Below are 21,258 nucleotides of genomic sequence, written 5' to 3' on the forward strand. Positions count from 1 at the left end.
TACATTGTGAACTGAGGACTGACTTGAAGGGTTCTTATAGAACCCAGACTTGGCGTCATTGCAAAGCTATAGCACTTTAGGGTTTTTCTGTTCATTCATTCTGATTATATTCTGCCTTTCTTGGCGCTGTTCCTTTTCTATCACACACTTTCAGGTCCATGACTTCTGTATATCAGGTATAAACCATGTTTTAGATGTATTTGTCTCTGAGCCAATGAGTCTCTAAGTATTTTGTCTGTCAATGTCTGTTTATTAAAATTATAATTTCAGTCTTTTCTAAATCTCATATTCCCTGTTTTTTTTCCCCCCAAGTCTCAAGGCCTCCTGTAGTTAGTAAATGTACTGAAAGTCTGTTAAGCGTGGACTTGGTTCCTGTGATAAAAGCCTGATGTGTGTAACTAATCGTGGGTTATCGCTGCGGTGATCCATCCCTGTGTGATAGAGGCTCCATTCTATGTGACTTATACCTTATTTAAGAGCTGATGATGGTGGAAAATAGTCCAGAGAGGATGGGACCCGGCGGTAAGAAAGCAGCAGCAGTAAAAGACTATTAGCAGTACTGCCTTATCGACTGCAGCATAGCAGCGGTGAAGCATTGATCTGTTCTCAGCGGATAGAATGGAGACTCAATGTTCTTTAGTTTACCATACTAGTGTTGTGAAAATGTTGATGAATTTGACCACTTTTAAAGTGGACCTGCATCAATGATTTCAAAGTCACTACATGAATTACAATTGAAAAACCCATTTCATGAAGCTACAAACTGAACTATATTTAGTAACTTTCTTTGGAGAGATGGTGATTGGGTATAAATTGGCATTTGGTGGTCTAAATTCTGTCTTTAATTGCCATTTCCTGAAAGTCACTTCCCACACGCCAACTCATTTTTTTAGCTTCAGAATCATCTGCATTCACCACATTTTGTATGGTTATTCATAGATACACTCACCAGTCAGTTTTTTAGGTACATCCATCTAGTACCGGCTCGAACTCCGTCTTTGCCTCCAAAACAGCCTGAATCCTCCGGGGCATGGATTCTACAAGGTGAGAGAAAAGTTTGTTTTGCTCGATTGGTATGAAGGGACCTAACGTGTGCCAGAAAAAACATTCCCCACAACATTATACCACCGCCACCAGCCTGTACCAGGCAGGATGGTTCCATGGACTCATGCTGCTTACGCCAAATCCTGGGATTTGTCGGACCAGGCAGTGTTTTTCCAGTCCTCATTAGTTCAGTGTTGGTGATCGCATGCCCACTGGAGCCACTTCTTGTTTTTATCTGATTGTGGAATGTGATTCCGTGTGGTCATCTGCTGCAATAGCCCATCTGTGACAAGGATTGACGAGTTGTGCATTCTGAAATGCCATTCTGCACACCCCTGTTGTACTGGGTCGTTATTTGTCTGTTTGTGGCCCGCCTGTTAGCTTGCATGAGTCTTGCCATTCTCCGTTTTCACCCACAGGACTGCCACTGATACGATGTTTTTTGTTTGTTGCACCATTCTCAGTAAACCCTAGACACTTGTGTGTGAAGCCCAGGAAGGCGGATGGTTTTTAAGATACTGGATCTGGCACCAACGATCAGGAAATTTTTGCAAATGTATTACGTACATTTATATAAGTATTCAGACCCTTTTGCTATGAGACTCGAAATTGAGCTCCGGTGCATCCTGTTTCCATTGATCATCCTTGAGATGTTTCTACAACTTGATTGGCCATGAAAAGGCACACACCTGTCTATTTAAGGTCTCACATTTGGCAGAGCAAAAACCAAGCCATGAGGTCGAAGGAATTGTCCGTAGAGCTCCAAGACAGGATTGTGTCGCGGCACAGAGCTGGGGAAGGATACCAAAACATTTCTGCAGCATTGAAGGTCCCCAAGAACACAGTGACCTCTACTGTGAAAGAATTTTGGAACCACCAAGATTCTTCCTAGTACTGGCCGCCCGGCCAAACTGAGCAATCGAGGAGAAGGTCCTTGGTCAGGGAGGTGACCAAGAACCTGATGGTCACTCTGCAGAGCTCCAGATATCCTCTATGGAAATGGGAGAACCTTTCAGAAGGACAACCATCTCTGCAGCACTCCACCAATCAAGCCGTTTTTGGTAGAGTGGCCAGACGGAAGCCACTCCTCAGTAAAAGGCACATGACAGCCCGCTTGTTTGCCAAATGGCACCTAAAGGACTCTCAGACCTTGAGAAACAAGAGTTGGCAATCCTGTATTTGGGGATACAGGATTGATCTCTTTGGCCTGAAAGCCAAGCGTCACGCCTGGAGGAAACCTGGCACCATCCCTACCTGGCACCATCCAAGTCTCTGAATGTCCTTGGGTGGCCCAGCCAGAGCCCGGACTTGAACCCGATCAGGCATCTCTGGAAAGACCTGAAATAGCTTTGCAGCGATGTTCCCCATCCAAACTGACAGCGCTTGAGAGGATCTGCAAAGAAGAATGGGAGAAACTACCCAAATACAGGATTGCCAAGTTTGTAGCGTCATACCCAAGAAGACTCGAGGCTGTAATCGCTGCCAAAGGGGCTTCATCAAAGTACTGAGTAAAGGGTCTGAATACTTATGTAAATGTGATAATTTTGTATTTTTTACACTGTGTATGAGGGGGGAAAACAATTGAATCCATTTTAGAATAAGGCTGTAACGTAACAAAATGTGAAGATGTGAAGGTGTCTGAATACTTTCCGAATACTTTGCACCTACATTACTTGGCTTTATCCGTTTTTTGTGGTTGCTGATCATTTTTGCAGTCAAATGGATGTGCCCTAGAACTGTTGTGCCATATTTCCTGCTGCTGCCTTGTGCACTACTGCGGCTGTAATTAGTTCTCTCTGATTGGGACTGGAGATTAACAGCCCATGAGATTGTCTCTGCATTATCTGGAATCACTGAGAATTGAGTATTATTGGTAAAGCGAGATTTCAACGCAAAGCCTTGAAATATTGTACAAGTTTAGACCTCTGAAAATAATTAAATAATCCACCAGTTATCTGCATACTTTTATTTCAGTTTTACAAAAAACGTACCATACGTAGAAATTAAATATCAAACAAACATTTACACACTTTACTTATTTTATACAATAAATCAAATGTATTTACACGTTTACACAAAATCTACAGGAAATACTGATATTTGGCATATTTACAATTTTCATACAGTACAAGACAGCACTCTGAAACACTACACTTAGCTGGTGAACAAAAATTTGAGTAGACTCTTGCCTGTAATACATTGGCTGTAACATTCCTGTTATTTTAAGTCCTTACAGTGGGATCTTTCTTTGTTCAATTTCCATATGGTTTACAAATGACAATATATTTACATTTAATATATACTTTCCAAAGTTATCAAAAGTGATCAAAATATAGATTTGTTTAAATGAGGATTTTGGTGACATTATGAAGTAGAATTCGTCTCAAATATTTGTATTGGCAGCATATGAAGATATCCTTATTACGTCATCTGAATTATAAACAATACTCATGCAAGTGTTTGATAAAGAATGTGTCAATTTCGGCTCATTCTCTGTGCAGGTTACAACATTGAGACTTCACTGTAGGCATCAAAGTACGACAAGCAGGACGAGTGCCTTTTAGATTTCATTGTGTCAGCATCTCACACTGACTTTTTTTTGTACAATACACTTATCACTATACATTTGAGGAGATTTTCCACTACATTTATTTGTTGGTGCATTTCTTTTGATGAAGCTGACAGGTGTGTGAGCATGCGTGTGGTGTTGGGGGACAGTTATGGAGTAGAAAGCTGACCGACTGAGCCTCCCCAGAATTTAGGAAGGTTGTTTGGAGGCCGTGTGGAGGAACTGGATGGAACTAACAAACTACTGGTACAACAAACAGAAACCCTGTGCAAAGCTCCACGGCATGTAGGCCTATGACAGCGTGGGAGTGGGTGAGGAGGGTGTATGGATGTGCTTTTGGAGAGTGTGGATAGGTGAGAGTATAGAGAGGGGGTTCATTTATCTGACCTCTCTCTTCTGAAAACCCATAACAGTGCAAGAAAACGTCCGGCCTGGGCCTATGACTCGAAGCGTAACTTAACAACACGTTCCACTATAGCCTATCGTCAGTGAGTTTCAAATTAGGGACAGAGCACTGTCTGAGTCTTAGCCAGTCTATCTGCCAGCTCCGCTTAGGGCATATCATGGGGCATAGATTAATACAGCCCACAATGCTGAAATTAATCGACCAACTCCTTTTGTAAATTGGCCTGTCTTGAGGCTTCCTCTGAGTGAGATGAGTGAGCTTGTAGGATGCTTTCTCACACTGACATAATCCATTATTTGCACCCGAACTCTTTTCAGTTGTGAACAATACAATGCTTCCATTTGGCAGACACCCTCGCTGAAGCACATATAAAAGGCTGGGTAAGACAGAATTGGTTTTAAGGTTCTCACGTCAATATCAATGTATTACGCCAAAGACAAGCCATTACACGGTGCTGCTGCCCTAATGCACAGTGCCAGTGAGGGAGTGTTAAAGTCAAACAAAGCCAAACGGCTGTCGAACATTGCAGTACATCAGCACCAACTGGTGAAGTGGTTGAATACAGTACTAAAAACATGTCCTGATACATGTACCATTGTATTTTCATGTCTGTCTGTCTCCCTAAAATGCAGTTTCTTGTGATAGTTTTATGATAATTGGCAGCCCTCTTAGGGCATGGAAACTTTTTTTAAGTATCAATATCTTCTGAATGAATGGTGTTAATGTGGGAATCTTTGGCATGATATGGTAAATATACACACGGTACAGTCGTACATTTGTTTGGGTCCTTTAAAGCTGACGATGGATCAAAAGTGTTTCTTGGTTTCATGGTGAGGCTTTTCCACAGTGTTTCCATTCCTTACGTCCTCAATGATGCTTGTGTATGTGTGCTGTATGTTCTTTATATTGACTGGCAACGTTTTCGAGAAGCCAAACCCGGCCCACTCCCTTTCAAACTCTCCTGTCCCCATGGTGACTGTGTGTGTCTTAGCCCATAGGGTCCTGGCAGTGTGTGCAGTAGGCCATGTCGTCACAGTACAACTCCACCTGGATGGTGGTGCTATAGAAACCAAACTTGGTTTGGAGGATCTCTGTAGCCTCCTTAAGGACACTCTGGGGATCAGCATTCTTCTCTGGAAAACAACAATGACCAAAACAGATGTCAACAATCATCTATTTTATTTAACCTTTATTTAACTAGGCAAGTCAGTGAAGAACATATTCTTATTTACAATGACAGCCTAGGAACGGTGAGTTAACTGCCTTGTTCAGGGGCAAAACGACAAATTTTTTTTTTACCTTACCAGCTCAGAGATTCGATCCAGCAACCTTTCAGTTACTGGCCCAACGCTCTAACCACTAGGCTACCTGCTGCCCCATACCGTAATGTCTAACTGTGAAGTTATGTATGATATTTTTATTTATTTTGGCAATGTGTGTGAATGAACATGCTAGACTGTATGTGCACAATCTAAATGGATGTGCCAGATTGAGTAAAGTTGGTTTCTGACCAATGGCTACGTGGACAGAGACCAGGGTCTGTCCTGCGGTCAGGGCCCACACGCGCAGGTTGTGCATAGACTTCACCATCTTCAGAGACAGCAACACCTCCTTCACGGAGTCAAACTCTATTCCCCTAGGAGCCCCTGTAAAAGATTTGAGGACAGATGAGTATTGCATCAATAGTTCATTCACTTCATGGAACTCACGGGCATGTTCTACTGATGTATTTCTCCTTAAATAAATGATTTTTACAAACTGAGGAAAATGTCTGGGTAAACATTTTATTGTTTGAATTCACCTGGACTCAGGTCAGAGCAAGAGAAACAGAAAAGGCTGTTGAGTTGAGTTTACCTTCCATGAGTACCCTGAAGACATCCCTGAGGATGGTGATCGTGGTCCCCAGGACAAACACGGAGAAGAGGAAGGTACAAATGGGATCTGCTACTTTGTATTCAGGCTGCAATAGAAGGTCCACAGGAGAGAGTATGAGGAGAGCAGAGGGGAGTGGTATCAGGTGGTGATGGGGTGCTGCTCTACTGATGTCATAACACATTAGGCCAGTCAGATCACAGGGAGGGTTTTTAACAGAAGAGCAATATATACCCAGCCAATTCTGTCTTACCCAGCAGGGTGATGAGATGAGTTAAACCCCTTCCTATTGAGACTGTAAATATAAATATATAAGGGATACACTTGTTGCACTGTAAATAAATACAGTATAACAATATGCCATAATGTAATTTGTACTGTAAGATGTATATAAACACTAGTATTTGTTACTGACCCTGAAGAAGATGACGATGGCAGCCACTAGGACCCCAACACTCTGTAGGAGGTCTCCCAACACGTGAATGAAGGCTGCTCTCACACTGGTGTTGCCATGGCCATGACCCAGAAGAGCATGGGAGTGGCCGTGACCCACATGGGAGTGGCTGTGACTCATATGGGAGTGGCTGTGACCCACAGGGCTCTGCCCGTTCTCGTCTATCTGCTGGTAGCCTGAGCCTTGGGCGTGGAAGGTGGTAGAGTGGTGGAGGATGTACGCCATGCTACAGGACAGAGGGAATAGAGAATGCTACATGTCAATAGTCTAAAGTTCCTCCTTTTAGTTTTTCTTAAATTCATATGCTTTGGGGGCGAAAAGACAGCATAGTTGAATGCAATATATGTCTGACTTCAGCTGTTATTTGCATCACTTTGTGTAGTTTTTCCAGATCAAGCCGTGATAATGAACCCCTCACATGATGTTTACTATGACGGCACAGCCGGAGGTGATGAGCATCGCTTGACTGTTGATCTCATAGTCGTTCTTGACTATCCTCTCGATGGCCAGGTACACCAGCACCCCAGTCACTATCCAGATGGACATCACTGACACCAGGGCTCCTAGGATCTCTGTGGGGGTTGGAGAAGGTGGCGATCAGTATCACACATCCAATGACCCCTGGAAAGGTTATTTTAGAGCATTGTGACCGTGGCTATTATCATTCAGCTATTTCAACATTTGCCATGTAATCTGGAGTTTAAATGGTAAAAGAGAAAGTACATTCACAGATGTTTTAAGGTGATATGTCATGGGCCTAACCTGAGCGGTGCCATCCAAAGGTCATGGTTTTGGTGGGCGGTCTGGAGGAGATCCACAGGGAGAAGAGACTGACCATCATGCTGCCAAAGTCAGTCAGGAGGTGAGCTGCATCTGTCATGATCGCCAAACTGTGGGCCAGGTAGCCACCTATAGACATATTGAAACAATGAAGATGTCTCAGAGGCAGGCACACATCAGGTCCATGTTTTAGATGCTATTGATGATGACTAGGTCTCATGAATGGAAAATACAGACTGTGTTTTTGAACAACTAACTTATTATATTTTGATTACAATGACAGCTAAATAGAATTTCACTTAAAGGGCGGCTGAACTTCCTGATTTGGCCTAATTTTACATTTATTTCATTAAGAAATGCTAGCGACCATGTCTGAATTCAAACGTGAGTTGGTTTGGTGGCTTGATGTTGGTGTCTTGTGTGTTCGTAAATTAACTGGCTGGTGACTATGGCAAAATTGGTTTGGCTTTGGATTTCCTATCTCCAGGGTTAGTTAGGGGTTGTCAATAAATTGCGGAATGTAAATGAGACAATATTTTCATGTTGCACACCTCTAAGTTCTCATTAAATGCTTTCTATATTTGTATATACATTATTTCAATTTATAGTTGGTGGCCACGTCACATGGTCAGGAAAAGCTCCTGGCCCTAGGTATGAAATAGTATTAATCAGTCTAAAATTCTATCTTCCAGCCTTACCTATGACCTCTCCAATCATGAAGATGAGGCACACAATGGAGGCGACGTACAGCTTCTTCTTAGCCAGAAGCTTGTCATGGTTCTCCTCACTCACTGCTTTGTTACCATGACAATGGGCACCAACAGGCTGCTTCTTCAGCTTGGTGGCACCAGTCGCATCTCCGTTTTCAAACGGAAAGTTGGGATAGTCTTCTTTGGAGTCTGGAAAGGAACTGAAAAAGATCAAAGATTATGAATACATCAGAACTAGTGTATATATCGAGGTTGAAAAACCCTGACCTAGTGAGATCTACATAGATGAGGCTTAACCAAGCTAGCCGTCTTGATTACTTCCTAGTCTCGTTCTTGCTGGCATCAAAAGTATAAAAAGTATTCATAGGAGACTGAATGCGATCGGACCACCATCTAATTGGCCTCCATATAACTCTTACAGAATTTCCACGTGGACGGGAATATAGGAAATTTAATCTAAACCTATTGGATGATAATTTGTTCTTAACTAAGATGAAATAATTCATCATTTACTTTTTTTGTACAACATAGGTACAGTAGATCCCCTTATTGTATGGGACATTTTCAAATGTACTTTTAGAGAGACCATTCAATACAATGCTCATCATTAAAACTAAAGTAGTTTAGGTCTAAAGAGAGACTAATAAAGGAAATAGAGGAAGTAAGCGTTTGCTAAATTACTTAAATGTAAATGTAATGTAATGCAGGGAGATGGTATTGGAAACTGTACTATAGAGGCACAAAATAGGTTAGAGGAAAAACAAAAAGAAATGGAGGTACTTATTCAAGGACGATTAAGTGTAATGTATGACAAAAATAAAACGAATTGAATGGAAAATTGTAAAAAATGCACAAAATGTTTCTTGAATCTTCAACATAGAAATTCTACCAAAAATAATTGACAGAACCTCATTACAAAAGGAGTTATCCATGATTCACCAAATAATAGTTTGAAATAGGAAGCAAAATATTTTAAGCATGTGTTTTTTTCTCAGTCTCCTCCATTTCCACAGAATTATGTTAATTGTAAGGATTTCTTTCCTAATAATAATAATAATAATAATAATAATAATAATAATGCAAAATTAACACATTTACAAAAAGACCTGTGCGAAGGCCAACTTACAGAAGAGGGACTTTAAGGCAATAAAATATTTTCAGTCTGCAAAAACACCAGGGCTTAATGGTATACCAGTAGAGGTATATCAGACCTTTTTATGTACTCAAAGATACATTATTAGCATGTTTTAATTACTATTATACAACTAGTAGACTCAGGTACTCAACAGGAAGGTCTGATTTCATTACAACTAAAACAGGACCCAGGTGATAAGTATAAATATCCAGTCTTTTAAAAAAACTGGAGGCCTCTAACACTTCAATGTTGTATTTCGCCAGGATTTTAACATCACATAGCACATAGAATAAAAAAGGTTTTACCAGATATTGTTCATCCTGATCAGACCATTTTTAAAAACATGGATTGGAGATAATATATGACAATTACTTGAAACAATTTAACATTATGAAACATCGAAGATGTCTAGTCTTCATAGCAGATTTTGAAAAGGCATTTGATAAAGTACGACTAGAATTTATTTATAAATGCCTGGATTACTTAACATTTTGGTGAATCTCTTATACAATAACGGGTTAAGGTTATGTACAGCAACCCCAGATGTAAAATAGTAAATAGTGGTTACTTCTCAGAAACTATTGAGCTTTTAAGAGGAGTAAAACAAGGCTGTCCGTTGTCTCCACACCTATTTATTATGGCCATTGAAATGTTAGCTATTAAAATGAGATCCAACAAGAAGATCAAGGGGTTAGAAATCCAGGGGACAAAAATAAAAGGGTCAATGTATGCTGATGACTCTAGTTCTCTTAAATCTGCAAACTGGAACCATGCAGTCTCGTCGAATATCTTGATCACTTTTCTAGCCTCTCTGGATTAAAATCTAATTATGACATGTGTACTATAGTATGTATTGGATCGCTAAAATAATACAGTGTTTACAGTACCTTGTAGTTTACCAATAAAATGGGCGGATGACGAAGTAGACATACTTGGTATTCACATCTCAAAAAATCTAAATGAATTTATGACAATTAATTTCCATAGAAAGTTAGCAAAAATAGATGTGATTCTGCAACCACGGAGAGAAAAATACTTGTCTATTTATGGAAAAATTACATTGATTAACTCTTTGGTCCTATCACAGTCTACTTACAGTGCCTTGCAAAAGTATTCAAAAGTATTTAACGGACCTCTGAGACTATCACAGTGCAGGTGCATTTATACGGAGACTTGATTACACACAGGGGGATTGTATTTATCATCATTAGTCATTTAGGTCAAGATTGGATCATTCAAAGATCCTCATTGAACTTCTGGAGAGAGTTTGCTGCACTGAAGGTAAAGGGGCTGAATAATTTTGCACGCCCAATTTTTCAGTTTTTGATTTGTTAAAAAAGTTTGAAATATCCAATGTCGTTCGACTTCATGATTGTGTCCCACTTGTTGTTGATTCTTCACAAAAAAAATACAGTTTTATATCTTTATGTTTGAAGCCTGAAATGTGGCAAAAGGTCGCAAAGTTCAAGAAGGCCGAATACTTTCGCAAGGCACTGTACTTACTAATGGCACTGCCTACACCAGATAACTCGTTTTTAAATCATATATCATTTTATTTGGAATGCTAAGCCAGGCGAAATTAAACGTGCCTATTTATATATTGAATAGGAGTTTCAGGGGCTAAAATTATTAAATATTAAAGCTTTAAACCTCTCACTAAAAGCTTCACTCATAAGTTATACTTAATCCCAAACTGGTTCTCCAGTAGGTTGCCTAGTGTTAGCCTAGTGGTTAGAGCATTGGGCCAGTAACTGAAAGGTTGCTAGATAGACTCCCTGAGCTGACAAGGTAAAAATCGATCGTTCTGTCCCTGAACAAGGCAGTTAACCCACTGTTCCTAGGCCGTCATTGTAAATAAGAATTTGTTCTTAACTGACTTGCCTAGTTAAAGAAATGTTCAAAAATTGCCTTTATACAGATGACAACTTCTCATTTCCGACTAATTGAACATTTGTTTAAAGTTTCGCCCTTTCTTAAACAAGCCATACACAGCAGTTACAATTTCCGTTTTATCCTCCAGAAAAGATAACATTTGTTCTATAGTTAAATTCAAATATACTGATTCATAAAAATAAATAAAAACATTCTTTATGGAAAAAAATTTATTAAAATTGTATTATATTTCTTAATGATTTTATGGATAGAAATTGAGGAGTTGTCACATATGCAGTTATTGAAAATATATGGTAATATCTGCTCAATACAAATTTACAACCAACTGATTGCAGCACAACCACAAAATAGAGGAGGCAAGTGGAAAAGGGAGAAGGTTGGGAACTTGTTTGCCTGCCATATATTAAAGATACAAATTGGCTGAAAGGAACTTGAAGAAAAATATACCAGTTTCCTCTGAGAACAAAAATGTTGACAGCTGTGCCATACAGGTTGCAAAATAAATGGGAGATTTTCGATGTACCAATTGCATGGCACATGGTTTATGAACTGGTACAAAAAACTACACTTGATTCAAAAGAGTTTTTCAATTTAAATTATTATATAACATTCTTGCCACCAACGTAGTGATAGATATATATATATATATATATATATGGGGCATACAACAATCTCAGCTCTGTAGATTTTGTTTGCGATGAAACAGAATCAATAGATAATTTATTCTGGTATTGCCCCTATGTAGCTTGTTTCTGGTCACAGGTTCAGGAATGATTTTATAAAATCACAACGTGCACTTAAAATGAACCTTACAAATAGCAGTGTTGGGTGATTTGGAAAGCATTGGTCAGTCAATAAATAATACTCGTAGGAAAGGTTTTAAGAAATTTACAATTTTTTAAAATGAATATCACATTTACATAAGTATTCAGACCCTTTACTCAGTACTTTGATAAAGCACCTTCGGCAGCGATTACAGCCTCAAGTCTTCTTGGGTATGACGCTAGACGCTTGGCACACCTGTATTTGGGTAGTTTCTCCCATTCTTCTCTGCAGATCCTCTCAAGCTCTGTCAGGTTGGATAGGGAGAGTTGCTGCACAGCTATTTCCAGGTCTCTCCAGAGATGTTTGTTCGGGTTCAAGTCCGGACTCTGGCTGGGCCACTGAAGGACATTCAAAGACTTGTCCTGAAGCCACTCCTGCGTTATCTTGGCTGTGTGCTTAGGGTCTTTGTCCTGTTGGAAGGTGAACCTTCGCCCCAGTCTGAGGTCCTGAGCGCTCTGGAGCAGGTTTTCATCAATGTTCTTTCTGTACATTGCTCTGTTCATCTTTCCCTCGATCCTGACTAATCTCCCAGTCCCTGCCTCTGAAAATCATCCCAACAGCATGATGCTGCCACCACCATACGGATGGTGCCAGGTTTGCTCCAAGGGTGACACTTGGCATTCAGGCTAGAGTTCAATATTGGTTTCATCAGACCAGATAATTTTTTTTCTCATGGTCTGAGAGTCCTTTAGGTGCCTTTTGGCAAACTCCAAGTGGGCTGTCATGTGCCTTTTACTGAGGAGTGGCTTACATCTGGCCACTCTACCATAAAGGCCTGATTGGTGGAGTGCTGCAGAGATGGTTGTCCTTCTGGAATGTTCTCCCATCTCCACAAAAGAACTCTGGAGCTCTGTCAGAGTGACCATCGGGTTCTTGGTCACCTCCCTGACCAGGGCCCTTCTCCCCCGATTGCTTGGTTTGGCCGAGCGGCCAGTTCTAGAAAGAGTCTCGTGGTTCCAAACTTCTTCCATTTAAGAATGACGTAGGCCATTGTTCTTGGGGACCTTCAATGATGCAGAAATGTTTTGGTACCCTTCCCCAGATCTGTGCCTCGACACAATCCTGTCTCGGAGCTCTATGGACAGTTCCTTCGACCTCATGGCTTGGTTTTTGCTCTGACATTCACTGTCAACTGTGGACCTTATATAGACAGGTGTGTGCCTTTCCAAATCATGTCCAATCAATTGAATTTACAACAGGTGGACTCCAATCAAGTTGTAGAAATATCTCAAGGATGATCAATGGAAACAGGATGCACCTGAGCTCAATTTCAAGTCTCATAGCAAAGGGTCTGATTACTTTTGTAAATAATTTATTTAAGTTTTTTATTTGTAACACGTTTGCAAAATGTCTAAAACCCAGTTTTCGCTTTGGGGTATTGTTTGTAGATTGAAGATGAAAAACAAATGTCATACATTTTAGAATAAGGCTGTAACATAACAGAATGTGGAAAAAGTCAAGGCGTCTGAATACTTTCCGAATGCACTGTATATAGCATTTATATAGCATACTTACAGTAAGTCTACTGCCCCGTCATAGAATCCTATTTTCATAAAAGATGATGCTGCATAACAACATGTAGACTATACGCTATAGAATGGACTTGCAGTGGAACTGGCTTTTTTAATATATATGTATTATACAATGGGTGGGTCTAATCCTGAATGGTGATTGGTTAAAAATCTTCCAGCTGGTGTCTACTTCACTAATTACCACCAGCTAAATCAATTATGTTAAAACGTCTATTTACTCTCCTCCATCTGACTGTGCAATTCACTGTCTCATCAGCCCAGCCAGACAATTTATACACCTCATCTCCACTATAAAAAGCATCTAGACATTATCTTACATTTCTTTTAGACTAACATTTTGTTTTCAACAGTGGAGATTTGTATAAACCTTATTGTCTGCCAACATTTGCAACATTGTTTAAATATTCAAATTCAATCTCCAACTGCCCCATAGTAATGAACGAGTTGGGACGAGACAGACAAGCAGGCAGCGTTTCTCAGACAGTTGAAATCATGAATCAGTTGTCATCATTTTCATGGATATATACAAAAGAAATGGCAAGTGAAAAAAGGTCAAACGCAACGAAGTGCAGCTAGTTTGCAGTCTTTCCAGCTTCAGTTTGAAGTGATTGTGTTAGCTGCGTTGTTGGCTAGCTCCTCTGAACAACAGTGTCCTGAAGAGTGAGGCATTTTCTATGCAAGGCGAAATCGAACCTCATTAACTTATTGTTATGGATGTATCCAAATAAATGTCACTAGAAAACAGCTTAAACAAATGCTGCTACTTTGCTATTATTTTGGCTGCACTTTTTGACATGACTAAGTTAGCCGTGGTTGGCTAGCAAGAAAGGGATAATAACGTTGTCAGCCAGTATGGCAATGGAACATTTTGAACGAACGATTGGGTCGCGTCCATAGATACAGAACAAAAAGACTGAACTAATGGGTCCTGTCTCTGTCAGAACCGATAGAGCGAACGACCAGGCGACTTGGGTAGCAACCCTAGACTTGTGTCGGGACTGTATGTTGTGGAAGGATGAAATAGTATTGTAGCGACCCGCACAGACAGCTGTGTGTTATGTGTTAGGCTAGGAGGTGGTTGTGTTGTACTGACCAGTACCCGGTGTTCGCGGGGTCCAACCTGTCAATCAACCTGCTATCTGCCAATCACGGGAATGCCTGGAATGTTCTGATGCCGGGCATCCTGGTGGTTGGCGGAGTGGCGTGGAGGGGGGTTGGGCAGGGGGGTGGAGCATTGGAAGTTAAGACCAGGTTCAGCTTTTGTTCTCTCTCTCTTACGTCTGGGCTTCACAAGAGAAGGTCACGATTGGCTTGTGTCATCTATTTGGCGTGTGCTACGGCCCAAACAGTAGCCTGTGTAAAGTTGGTGTAATAAACCGTCGATTCGTAAACTCAAGCCTCTGTCTGGACAATTGTTCCTTTATGATCTAGTCGGGTCATTACAGTATGAATAAATTCATCAACATAACGTTTTTTATGAAGTAGGTTTGATATTCCCCAACTGTGTTTGTATCACCTGAGAATTACATAAATAGCACACTCCCACGTCACCGTAAGAGATCAGATTCAAATTAAACCAGTATAACAAATGCTGGGTAGGGTAGCCCCCCCCCCCCCCCCCTCTCTCTCTCTCTCTCTCTCTCGCTCTCTCTCGCCATGTGTAATGAGGATAAGCAGGATGATGAGACTAATGAGGTGGAAAAAAACGCAATTTTGGCTTCTAGGAGATAACCCAGCTTTGGGCCGCGACTCCATCAGTCCAGAGCCCAGGGACACGAAGGCTGAAAGGAGTCGGCCGAGTGGAAAACTGCTTCTGTTTAATCACACCATGGGGAGACGAGAGCAAATACACCCCCTCCCCCCCCCCCCCCCCCCATCCTAACCCAACGCAGGGGCTATTCAAAATGTCCGTCTGTCACACACACACACACACACACACACAGAGAGAGAATATATACAAACATAACATAAACCCTCGCTGTGAACATACACACACACACATTACATCAACACATAGCCTAACACTGCAGAGCAAACATGATTGGTTAACCTCAGGATCGACTCCATTCAATTGAACAAATGGAGGGCTTGTCTTGAATGAATATGTTTTGGGAATTTCTATACAGCAGTTCTCAAAGAAGGGATCTATGTCAGGTTAAACCTTTCCAATTTCAATCAGTTGGCGTGTCCTTGCCCAGGTCATAAATAAAACGGTTTACGTAAATCAGGATAAATCCTATGAGACCTGTCCATTTTCACAGCCATGTGAACTCGTCCATTTACAAAACCGCTTTGTCCTACAAAGAAAATAAACATTTGACAAATCAGCATCACTGGCTCATTACTGTTTAAAACGTGGATGGTCTTATATACACAATCAATATTTACATCTTGTCCTATCTGGAACCATTTTATAACAAAGATTTAGAATGAATGCAAGTGGGTTCAATGTAGTCCTCAAGGGTTATAAAGCAATGTCTTGTACAACATTGGTATCTTGTTCCTCTTAAATAGTAACTTTCACACTGTATAGAGTTCTACATAAACGTTCCCTGGCTCAATTCAATAAATGTTCTTGCTCCTTTAAATCATCATGCAATAGTTTTTTAAGTAAAGATAAAAATATTATGTATTTGGTGTAGAATAACGTGAGCAAATGTATCTCCAGGTTTCTGTGCTCAAGACAAGCAGACTAAAGGGCCTGCCTGAGGAGACTCCGCAGTGCATGAAATTATCCTTAATGTATGAGCATTCTTCAAAAACATTACATTATTACAGAGTTGGCAATTGGCTATGAGCAAGGAAAAAATATTTATGTTGACTTTCATTATAATTTATTCAGCCAAATAAACCTGGTTAAATACAGGTGAAATAAATAAGTCCAAAAAATGAGGATGTCTAATCAAAAACGCATCTTTTTTAAATTTTTATATTTACCAATGGGTTAATAATATGTTCATTGTGTAATCCTCTAAAAACAACCAATGGTCCAAACCTCATGTCTCTATCATAATCCGTTCATGAATTGGATTGAGTTTTTACCTTTGTAGGTTGGTCAAAATTAGAGCGACTAAATCCATGGAGGCCAGACAAAAATGTTTTGTCATAAATCAGGAAAATAGCATCTCGTAATCTAGGCTGGATGCTGTGAGAGAATTAAAGCTCCGGACAGGTTTTACAATTCGTCATCTTTCTTCTCATAAAACGCTATGGAGATTAGATATATACATAATGATTGTGACACAATACATGTAGTATTTTAGTATATGGTTTTCATATTAATGGGAAGTTCCTGTTCTTTTTCAAATAATGTTCACAAAAACAGGAGTATATCTGTGAAATGTCAACGTACTTAAAACTTTTTATTTGAAATGTCATCACCAAAGGAGGGTTTTCACTAGTCTGGGCAGAGTGGGTGGACACCCTACCAAATGCGTTAAGATCATGTGAGCACAATGAACTAAATACATTTACAACAGACTATAAGACAAACCGTTTTTACTTGTTTAGATTATTAGTTAGCAAACGTTTAATCAGCTGGATAATTAACAAAATTATGTTTGCTTTGTTCATTCTGGAGAGCTGTTGCCACTAGATCAACGACACTAGATGCTTTGGCACATCACAGGTTAGGGAATATAGGTTAGGTTAGGGAATATACATGTTTTATTAAATCAATAAATGTGATCTACTACATTGTGTAATATATCAGATGGTGCCGTGTTGTTCACAGTGGTGGTCAGAATAGGAGTACCCCATTTCCTGCAGTCAAGTGACCAAATCGCCCTCTTCAGGTCTCATGTTATACGTTTCATAATGTATATTATGATTATGAATATTGGGATGTAAACACATATCTGACATAAATATATATATTTCACCTTTATTTAACTTGGCAAGTCAGTTAAGAACAAATTCTTATTTACAATGACAGTCTACCCAGGCCAAACCCTACCCCGATCGACACTGGGCCAATTGTGCACCGCCCTATGGGACTCCTATTCAGCCTGGAATCGAACCAGGTTCTGTAGTGACACATCTAGCACTGAGATGCAGTGCCTTGGGAGCCAAAGGTCTGACTGTGATCAGATCTTATAGGTGTAAATGGACCAGATCGGGATGAAGGACGCATGTTAGAGGCAGGTACTGTATACAGGGCTTAAATACATTTTTGTCGTAATGTTTTGTGATGTGTCGTGCAATAAATGTTGTTAAATTAGTAATTATCCTTTTTCCTCTTTTGTGTTTTACGGTGAAGTAATCCAAAAGTAACTAGATTACGTTACTGAGTTTAGCTATTCAAAAAGTAGCGTTACTATTACAATTTTAGACAGGTAACTAGTAACGGATTACATTTCAAAAGTAACCTAACCAGCCCTCTATATAGGCTTCATGTAACCGTAGTGCCTTCTATTGAGAGGGATGTTCGAAATAGGTCTATCATCATAAGGCCAATTAGCATTACTGTTAGACAGACTAGCGAGGCCCATTTTCATGAGTGATTAATCAAGAATAGTTATAATCTACCATTTCTCACACACAATACTGCCCGGTTCAGCCTGCCTACAAACCCGAGTCTGATGCTGGATCCCAGCCAGTATAGCCTTCACTGCAACAAGCATCTGCTGTTGATTTCAACATTTTATAGGCTAAAATTGTTCTCTCCTAATTCGATTTATTCGAATATCGTGTTAATTCGTCCATTTAAAAACAGATTATTGACTCCAGTTCCATCCTCTTCCAAATGGTCTTCTTGGTTTCAAGAATAGACTACATGCACAGCTTGCAGCAATGATTTCCAATGCATGGGTGGCTCTGTGGCTGTAGACCGACCATCCTGCTTTGCTGATCTGGCATGAAGTCATGGTGACACTGCAACAAACCCATCCCACCCCACATAATGTCTGCACCAAATAACTAGAATGAGATGATAGGGTCTGCACACTCAAACATGCCATAAACATTCTCCAGTTCATGCTGCAATGCTTTCCAGGGGTTGTTGGTTCCTGAATCATCAGTCTCTCTCATAGCTATTACATCAGACATGGCATGCATTGCGTTGACAAACAACCTAACTTTAATTTGTGCTCCTGTCTTGCAAATAATTGAATCAAAGCTCAGAAAGATTGTTTCAAAGTCCTCTTGTCAATGTTGAATGCACACTGCGCTCACTGGTAGTTTTCCTAACAGGACCCAATTAGTATAATCATCTGCACAGTTTTTGACACTTGTTTAGTAAGAGCGAGCAGAATGGCACATGTGCTGGTGCATATGGAGGGTCGAAATCAATAACTTTGACCATTAAAACAATTAAAATGAAATTCATGTTATTAAAATGTCGTATTTCCAAATAGTTTCGGTCTCGGGTCATTACACGTATTTTGAAGTAATTGCAGACATTGAAATCGTTATTAGGTTATATCAAATCTGCGACCTAGGACTATAAGGCTATTATTGGCTATTTTTACATTATTGGAAATGAAATACTGTAGGCGAGAACATGATGGGTGCATCTACGGGGTTAATTAAGCGCAGGCATATTGCCATTCTTTACTGCAATTTAACTATGTAGGCTACACAGCATTCACACAAGGAAAATATATTAATATCGGGGGCATTTAAGATATTTATGATATGATTAAGATATCTATTTTGGCTAGTGTTTAACACATCTAATTGGACATAGTCAGGTCTCGCCCAATCCAGGATAGTCCGTAATAACCCTTGTGATGATCCGGGTGCCACATGAACTTCCATAACGTACGCCTAATGTTAGTATTCATTGTATTGTAATACATTTCCAAAATCAATAAAACATCAAGGATTCTATATGACTTGCTGTGACAGGGGTGCATTTTTTAATTTCACGTAAAATAGTGAACTTGAGTGCCACAAAACACGAGCATTTGTCAAAGAAATGTTCTTCTTCCCTGTCCATGCCGAAATCGAATACCCTTCACTCATTTGTGTTTTCGCCTTTACAATTAATTTGCCTTGATTTAGGGAATCGATTATCAAACACGATATACTCAAAGAATAGACTGGTAGTTTTAGATTAAATTAAACAAATGTGACTCATTATAATAGTAATATAATAAATAATAATAATAATAGCTAATGTAATGTATGGTGCTTTGTTATTTTCAATATAGGCCTAAATGTTGAATATAACTAACTACACCGGACTTTTCCTCCCATTAAATAAATATGAAAAGACGATTAGATAATTAGATAAGTAGTATTACAATTAACATTTATTTATTTTTTAAACTTGACGTTCTTAAATCAAGTTTATGTTCTCTTTGGCAGCACATGGTAATGCCTATGCGTTTTTTCATTCGAATAATATAGCCAATAAAATAGTCTGTAGCTATTCAGGGGTGTTTCACCATTCCCCCCATCAGATCTCGTAATGAAAGATGAGTTTTTGCCAGTGCTCAATGAACTTCCCTCGGGCCATCCGTCAAATAGCCTACTGTCCAAAACGAAGCCAAGCATGGAAATGCATTTGTTCATTCCCATAAAACATTCCACACACGGACACCATAATAAAAGACTCGGCGTGAATAAAGCAACGTTAGGCTACTATAGATATATACAGTTAAATTATGAGTCCTTGGAAATTGTAGGTTATGTGAATGTCTTCTATTTGCATGAGCTTTGCCCAGCATGTTACTTCATGGTAAGATACATTTTCGTTGCAATACCGATTGTTTCATTCTATGTACTCATTCTATCGGTTTGATTTTGGTAGCCTACATATAGATCTACAACAATTACAAAACGCTTCACTAGCAGCACAAGATACATAGTTTACACCAACTGCCCTACACCTTAGCCTATACATGCTTTCAGTTTAATAAACCCTTGTCTGCATTTTAAAAATATATAGAGAGAGGTCTACACAATTATGGCTGTATAATTGTATTTATAAATTAAAATGAAATACTCCCTCTGAAGAATGCTGATAGAATGCACAACCTATCAGCATGTCATCTACAATAAACCTAAAACCTATAAGATATAACATCTACTGAAGATTATTTAGTTTGATATAAAATGATCACTGCTCAAACATGGGAAAAAAATTGCATTACCTTTTCAGTGAATACATTTTGCCATTCTTCTCGCTAACGAGGTGAGACTTCTCTGAATTTATTTCTGAATTCACAGTGGTATCCATGGCTGTGTCTTGTCACGGTTGTATCTGGCAAATGAAACAGAATCTGAAGATGCGCACGAGTTTCAGGGAGATCAGTCTTACTTTACCTTAAATGACACGGATAAAATTCGTCCAAACCATTCCAACTGTGCTAATAAAACGAATTAAATTATTCATGGCAATAAGTATCACCGTTTGCAAATGTGGAATCCGATACGGACTAGTAAGTAGTCTGCTCTCAATTCTACTGCTGTAGTATAGGCTATGATAAACTTGGCTTTGAATGTGCAGGCTTTGCTTTGGTGCAGCTACAAGTAACAGCTGTCTGGAAACAGCCAAGCCCATAAAGGTATCGACAGCACGTGTCGACGTCAAAAAATGTTCAAGATGTTTCTGCAGCTAGACTATGCTAATTGAGAGGAACAGCACGTTCAGAATTGTGATTGGGTCCTTCGGTGCGGTGCAACGGCCTGTAGCTACAAGTAGGCTACCTATTATTGAAAGCTCAATTAACGTCGTGGATATTGACCATAGCCTATAGTTTATTCAACAACGATTTCCAAATTAAACGACATTGTCATGACATGCAAATAGCATAAGACATTCAAAGGATAATTCAATTTCAAGTTGCAACTAGGCCAGTGACAGGAGCACACCACAGTAAAACCATGCGACATTTTCTTCTAATGCTGTGTCCAGAAAATGATTCTGAGTCATATCCAATGACGTGTATAAACTCTGGATGACTGACAAGTGGCGCTGTATTGAAGCCACCACGCAGCCACCTTGGTACTCCTCAATTGTATGTTGGAAGCTATAGAAATGCATTTGTTAATGTCTGCATTCGTTTTTGACACGTTTATTCTATTACATACA

At 39.7% G+C, this 21,258-nt stretch overlaps 1 protein-coding gene across 2 annotated transcripts in view; it reads right to left on the reverse strand.

Moving 5' to 3' along the window:
- Window positions 1-3,107: 3,107 nt before the first annotated feature.
- The window catches only part of LOC123995126 (zinc transporter 2-like), a 28,598-nt gene continuing 10,447 nt past the window's right edge, over window positions 3,108-21,258 (reverse strand). Inside the window, exons 1-8 of one of the 2 annotated variants that reach the window (XM_046298495.1) lie at window positions 20,318-20,680; window positions 7,824-8,035; window positions 7,108-7,254; window positions 6,764-6,917; window positions 6,307-6,571; window positions 5,874-5,979; window positions 5,531-5,665; window positions 3,108-5,152 (exon numbers count right to left, since the gene is read on the reverse strand). In XM_046298495.1, coding sequence (XP_046154451.1) covers window positions 5,007-5,152; window positions 5,531-5,665; window positions 5,874-5,979; window positions 6,307-6,571; window positions 6,764-6,917; window positions 7,108-7,254; window positions 7,824-8,035; window positions 20,318-20,403 — 1,251 coding nt within the window. In that variant the 5' untranslated portion in view covers window positions 20,404-20,680 and the 3' untranslated portion in view covers window positions 3,108-5,006. Of the gene's footprint in view, window positions 5,153-5,530; window positions 5,666-5,873; window positions 5,980-6,306; window positions 6,572-6,763; window positions 6,918-7,107; window positions 7,255-7,823; window positions 8,036-20,317; window positions 20,681-21,258 lie in introns of those variants that run through there. The other variant, XM_046298496.1, reaches the window with a different exon arrangement.

Source organism: Oncorhynchus gorbuscha, linkage group LG14, assembly GCF_021184085.1.
Source record: "Oncorhynchus gorbuscha isolate QuinsamMale2020 ecotype Even-year linkage group LG14, OgorEven_v1.0, whole genome shotgun sequence".
NCBI classification, from domain to species: Eukaryota; Metazoa; Chordata; class Actinopteri; order Salmoniformes; family Salmonidae; genus Oncorhynchus; species Oncorhynchus gorbuscha.